This window comes from Musa acuminata, chromosome BXJ3-7 (assembly GCF_036884655.1).
Source record: "Musa acuminata AAA Group cultivar baxijiao chromosome BXJ3-7, Cavendish_Baxijiao_AAA, whole genome shotgun sequence".
Lineage (NCBI taxonomy): Eukaryota > Viridiplantae > Streptophyta > Magnoliopsida > Zingiberales > Musaceae > Musa > Musa acuminata.
Genome location: NC_088355.1, coordinates 5,943,860 through 5,950,685, shown reverse-complemented (window position 1 = coordinate 5,950,685; position 6,826 = coordinate 5,943,860). Strand labels below are relative to the sequence as shown.

General features: G+C 42.3%; 1 protein-coding gene across 1 annotated transcript; it reads right to left on the bottom strand.

The window, feature by feature from the left end:
* Positions 1-2,591: 2,591 nt before the first annotated feature.
* LOC135643597 (F-box protein At5g46170-like) lies at positions 2,592-5,755 on the bottom strand. The gene is made up of 2 exons (XM_065160746.1): positions 4,277-5,755; positions 2,592-3,001 (listed from the first exon to the last, which is right to left on the bottom strand). Exon 1 carries the CDS (start codon positions 5,529-5,531, stop codon positions 4,311-4,313), a length of 1,221 nt encoding a protein of 406 aa, XP_065016818.1. The 5' UTR covers positions 5,532-5,755; the 3' UTR covers positions 2,592-3,001; positions 4,277-4,310.
* Between the last annotated feature and the right edge of the window lie 1,071 nt (positions 5,756-6,826).

Genomic DNA, 6,826 nt, shown 5'->3' with positions numbered 1-6,826 from the left:
TTGAGAGAGAAAAAGTTCTCCGGGAGAATCCGATTAGAGCGAGACTCGAGTAGAAACCGTATGGGTCTGACAGCACCATGCTCGATATACGGTCTCTGGGATATTAGATGGATGAGGGATTATAGGTACACGGTAACTGAGGACAGACAGGTCCAATGGATTGGATTCCCCTGTATCGTCTGGGGACTACGGCGTAGTGGCCTAGTACTTCCGTAGTCGATGAGTCAAGTGAATTATTACAGAGATAATAATTCACTGAGTTAGAAGGAGTTCTGACAGGTATGACTCACGGCCAGCTCGATATTGGGCCTAGAGGGTCACACACATATGGTAGGCATTGCGATGAGTAGAGGTTCGGATATGAGATATCCGAAGGAGCCCTTGTCTTATTGGATGCAGATCCAATACCCACTAGGGGAGAACCCATTAGGGTTTGACAGGGGGCCTCTATAAATAGGAGGGATTCAGAGCCTCATAGGCTAGAGTCTTTGCTTGTCTTTCCTATTCTCCTCTTCCTCTCCACCTCAGATCAGGTCTGGAGTTTTGAGGAGCGTCGTCACAACCCTACTGTGTGGATCACCGCTAGAGAGGAGGACGCTTGACCTCCTTCACCCTCTCCTAAGGATCTGCAAGGAAACAGAGATATACGATCTCCCTAGGTAACATAATCTACTCTATACGCAGTTTCATGTTCCGTGGATTTTTGCGTACCAATTTTCGCACGACGACGAACATCTTTTTGGGAATCGGGGATTTTGTTTTCTTGTTCTTCCGCTGCGCATGTGATGTCGCCCCCATGATTTCCCAACATATATCACCTCCCCTGACCCATTTGTGGTTGTGCTTGCACTATGCTCCAATGGCTTCTTGCATGACGACGATGATGTGGATGAGCTTTGGTTAATACTCGACCCATGCGACAAAAGGCAACGTCTACAAAGGGTCGTCGGAGCTCTTGTCACTTCCCTTACTATCGAAACTAACACAGTGAAAGATGGTGCCGGAACTGACGCGACATCCACATAGGATCACTGGAGCTCCTATCACTCCCCCCTTGTCAAAACTAACATGGCAAGAGGTTGTGCCAGAATTAACGTGACAATAAGGGGAGTGGCAGGAGTTATGATGACCCTTTATTGGCGTCGCTCTTTGTGGCACAACGTCGGGCACTAATGAGAGCTCATCCAAATCATCGTCGTTACGTAGGAGGCCATTAGAGAAAAAGGCAAGCGCGATCATAAACAAGTCAGGGGAGGTGACGGAGTGCTTCTTCTGCGTGGTGGAGAGTTTCAAGTGGAAGTGACCCAGGGGAGGGAGGGGGAGGAGGGGGTGGGCAGAGGCGTCCTCAGTTGCAATGAGATGGGAGAGGGATTTCGGGATTCCGGGGCGTTGCTCCCAAGAGAATGGGATATCAAAGGAGCAGGGGGATGGAGAGCGGCCACCACCATCTATGTCAAGACTGACATAATTTTCGAGTGACAATTGTATTAGTGTCAACGTAGATACAGAGTGACACAGGAAAGTGGATGGCGTCACAACGAAAGCGGACCTTATCATCATCGAAGGTAGCCAGACAACTATGTCGACGTCGTCGTCCGCCACCGAATGTTAAAATTATCTTTTTGATATTTATTTTTATATTTTTATCGATAAAACTGATATCATTAAATTAAAATAGATATAAATATTTTACTTTCACAACAACTATAAATGTCAGTATAATTTTTTAAAGTATAAAGATTGAAACAGCTAACTACAGTAATTAAGTAATTAACATTGGAGAGACACATCAATTGGACGGGATGGAAACGTGTGCCTCCAAAATCTTCGGAGGCATCACGGGCCATGTTTAAACTAAGGCTTAGCTTTGTCGACCGAAGCATCGACTTCGTTGAGCATGAGAAACCTTTGTGCAACTTAGCTCTCTGTTAGACTCAACGGGTTCTTTGTGTTTAAACTTCATCAAACTGCAAAGCTGAAGTGATGCATAATAGAAACATGGACTTAACTGAGTATGAGAAAGCAAGTTGCACAGTGCATCAGCATAATTAATTTTCCCGTCTGATATATAAGCATCAGCATTGTAAGATTCCGGTGAATGCAAGCACATCAGGGGTATGAAAAACATTAAATTGCTTTCTCTGTTGATTATGGTGACTGGCATCAGCATTACAACAGTCATTAACATCAACTACAGAATCATATTCACAGATACACAGTAGTGGAGAATTAGCAACAGTGAACAAATCTTTTTGGGCAGCTTCGAATGATTCTTGCTCCAGGGGAAATGACACAATCTCTCTCTCTATATCAGCTGCTTATTGGGTGTTCACATAGATCTTTAGATCAGGAGGACAACATTGCACACCATCATCAAACTACATGAACACTTTGTTTCAACTCACAAGTATGCACATGGATAAGTCATGCAATAGAATCGAAAGAATTCCAAATCACCAGCGTTTCATTCCTGAATGCTTGCCATAGGGACATCTAAAACAAACAAGGATTAGAGAACTCGACAAGCGTTCAATGTTATGCCCTAGGAGATTGTAACCAGAAAAAAGAAAAATGAAGTGCAACCAGGGGCAGATTCAAAAGTGTAATTTCATAGAAGCTTAGTAGCAGAAAAACTTAAAAGTAGATCATGACAAGAGCACTACAAGTTAATATCTATCAAATAACCATGTTTACTATTTAACGGCTGCAATATTAACAAGGTAGGAGACAACAACGTTAACAACAGTGACAGCCTTTGGCAGCTTTGTTCACTCTTGATAAATTTGCTCGGGGGGAAGGACAACAACAACAGCATGTTATATTTCAGTTCTCGCGGACGGCAGCACAAAGATCACCATGAGCAGTATATCATTACTGCATTGGATGGAGATTGGTTGCCAATCACCAATAAAGTGAGGAAATTTATTACCAGGAAGCCAATAAGTCTCATCTGACTTCGGACATGCTTTTACTCCCTACCACTTCAAAACTCCATAAAAATCTGCAAGTTTAACAAGCATGAGTCAATCGCTTATGCCAAGCACCGATGGTTGACTACAGAATATCAGAGAGCAAATTGAAATTTGGTATGGAGTATCTATTCATTACTCTTATCTCAAAGAAATGTCAATAAATATATGATATGGTTCACTGGTCATGTAGCAATATCTGAAACAAGTTACCATACAAAGTGCACAACCACATTTATCATCAATATCATCATTGTGGAATAAGCTCAACCATTTAATATCAAGTGACACCATATAAAGGCAAACAATTACATAACATACACAGCTCAAAATGTATATATATAATATAGGATAAAGATTTCAGAATAAAGATTTAATAAAATAATACCTCATACAACTTAACAGCATGATTGACTTGAAGACGACATGCACAGCAGAGAAATACATGAAATCAAAACCATTCATATAGACAATCAATGTCTATTTTAATTATCTCATGATCAATAACACAAAAACATTAAAGAGCACTGCTTTTGCAAATGGACTTGGTTCAATCAATGTCTATTTTAATTATCTCATGATCAATAACACAAAAACATTAAAGAACAATGCTTTTGCAAATGGACTTAGTTCATCCTCAATATTATAATTCCATATAAGACCAACTGAGCATGTTAGCAATGCAATATGTAGGAAAAAATAGATAACCTTCATATCTCATAGCATTCATGAATTGATCTTAGTCAAATAATGATACCTTTCAGTAATCTGCTAGAACACCTTCAAGAGAGGAAACAACAAATGACTTACAGGCTACTATAAAGCTAGTACTCAAAGAAAAATTCCATTCAAGAACGAAACACCAACAAAAGAGAAAGTTTTGGAAATTCTTTTGCATAACTTCTGACCTATGGGGATTTGAGTAAACTAGCAAAACCAATCATCAAAAGCACAAAAGCAAATGCTGTGGAAAAAAAGATACAAGTACAATTAAAATGTTGTAAACTTCATATGAACTTTACTTAATGTAATAATAACTTCAAACAAAGAGCATTAGCTTTACGCAGATATTTCTTAGTGAATGCATTTCTTTCAATACAGTCAAATATTGAATTACAGCACAAACAACCATATAAAATTCTGGTAACCCAGCATTCCAGCTGCTCATTCATAACCCTAACATATGTAATAACATATTCTGATTCTAAATTTCTGTACCTCAATTGACACAACATACTGGAAACTCTACTTCAAAATTCAATATCTTTGAAAGAAGTATAATCAACTACCATTATCTGGCATTTTACCTTCCAAAGATAAGACTTTGGTATCATTCCAATCTCAGAATGAATTCATCTCAAGACAGTACGTTCTCCTCTTCATGAGCATCCCTGCTGCTGACCTGTATGGCTCTTCGAATGCACTGGAAATCGAACACCTGTCTGAGAATTCTACGACACCACCAAATTCTCCACTACTTGCAACCTCCATTCCCTGCTCCTGGCTTGGCCGGACAGCCACCAGTGTCGCCCCCTTCAGCACCATCCCACCAGGAAGTTCCAGGTAGGGGGCGTACCACAACCACATGCTGAGGGCTGGCACCAGGGTCCGCTGCGAGCTCCCTGATGCTGACAACGGCTTTGCCCTGAACTCCTGCAGCTGCCAACGGTCCATCGTCAGTACCCCCTGCCCGTCGACGTCTGTGAGCTCTAACCTTTCCAGCGGCTCGTGATCAGCTATGATTGGCTGGAGGAGGTAATGCCGTGCCGAAGCGGCAATCAAGGAGCTGATCGTCCAGAACACCCTAAGCTTCAAGTTTCCGCTGGTGTAAAACGAATCCGGCATGCTCCCGCTGTCATCAGCCCCACAAGTGTCCTGGAAGCTAGGGTTAGGGTTGAGGCTCGAGGATTTGGCCAGGATGGAAGGCGAAGAGAGGACAGAGGATGCGCCAAGGATGACACAGCTATCGAGGGTTGATCCGAACTCGGCCTTCCACTTCAGGAGGACGCCGTCATCGACGCCGAGCTCGCCGGCGGGGAGCTCGATCCTGAGCCGGCGGATCTCTTTAAAGTTCTTCAAGACCTCCGCCGGGGAGTGGTGGGAGATCTCCGACGACCTCGAGGAGGAGGGGGAGGAGGAAGGGGACGAAGGCGAGGACCTTCGGTTGGAGGCGACGGCGGCAGAGGGGGCGAGGATATGACCGAGAGCCTGCAAGGGCTTGACGATGCCGCCGATGACGATGCGGGCAAGGTGGGAGAAGACCCCCCGGGACCTGTCCGCGCCGGCGCCCCCGGCGGGGGAGGGGGAAGGATCGTCGGAGATGACGCAATCGACGCGGACGAGGACGGAATCGACGAGAGGGACGAGGTCGTGGAATCGGCGGCAGACGACGCAGCACCGTCCCAGGGCCTTGACGTCGCCGATCCGGTTGAAGACAACGAGCAGCACGGAGTCCGGCAGCCGATCTAAGTGGTCGATCCCCTCCTCATCCTCCTCCTCCTGCGCATCCCCGCGCCACTGTCGCAGATCCACGGCCGCCGCGGGCCTTCCGGGGGACGTCATCGGATCGGAACCTTTTCCGATCGAGACGGATCGAGAGATCTGCCGCAGAGCGATCGATGTAAATGAGATCAATTCCCCACCTACAGACCTAAAAAGGCACCCTGTACCGGGATCGGCATCGAAAAAGGAGAGAGGGAGAGGAGCCTCCTCAACCCTAATCCTGGGGAACTACGGGGTGCCGGCACGAATTTTTAAGGCGCAATGGAGAAGAGGAATCGAGCCGGAAGCCGTTCTTTCCGAGCCAAATTTCGATAATATAAGTGTTTAATGTAATATGTTTAATCCATAATAACAATATTGAGTAAATTTTAAGGGGCGAAGAGGAAAAGGGCACATGTTTTTTTTCCCTATTTATTTTCTATTACGTGTTTTTTCTTAATTTAAAGTGTTTATCTTAATGAAATCGGAACACGTGCGAACTGCTGATGGTTGTTCCGGACCCACGTGTGATGCTCAAATCTGTGCTCCGTGCAAGCTTGAATTTACTAATTTGTCCTTCAAATTTGTTTTGCTCAAACACAGCAGTGAATTTGAATTTACTAATTTGTCCTTCAAATTTGTTTTGCTCAAAAACAGCAGCGAGCTTGAATTTACTAATTTGTCCTTCGCAGCAATGCTTTTTAAGTTTATTTGCTTGTTAGTTCACCAAATCATGTGCAAGCTATGGATTAAGAACAATGATATTAATGTCACCTCCCATGTTTATGAAAAAAATAAATCATCATTTCATTATTCATAATTTATAAAAAATTACTTTGAATTAAAAATTTTATCTTTATAATACTAAATTTTTTTAACTAAAAAAGATCATATTTTTTAGATGTGACGAAAAAGTCTTCTCTATCGAAACCTCCGATCCATTTCAGAAGTAATAAGTTGCTCTGAAATTAAATATATGATAAATACCAATAACACATGTCGGTAGGAACTTTTGAAAAAATTATAAAATAATTTTAAATACCCATAAAGTATATATAAATATTTATAATTTAATATAAAATGATAACATATCAATTCACTATAAAACTCATATATCATAAAAATAATGATAATTCTTATATAGTAAATAAAATCATACATTAGTCACATGTAATATATTTCGATAATATACATAACAGTCAAGTGACGAAGACTTATATGACACTCAATGATACACTTTCTCAATAACATATAGAGTAACAAACTGATGGATTCCTTCTAATAACGATAGAGAAAACTTATATCACACTTCCAACACTAGATAGAATGGTATATCTCATTCGCCCAAGTGAGGATATATTCCTCCCAACAACAAA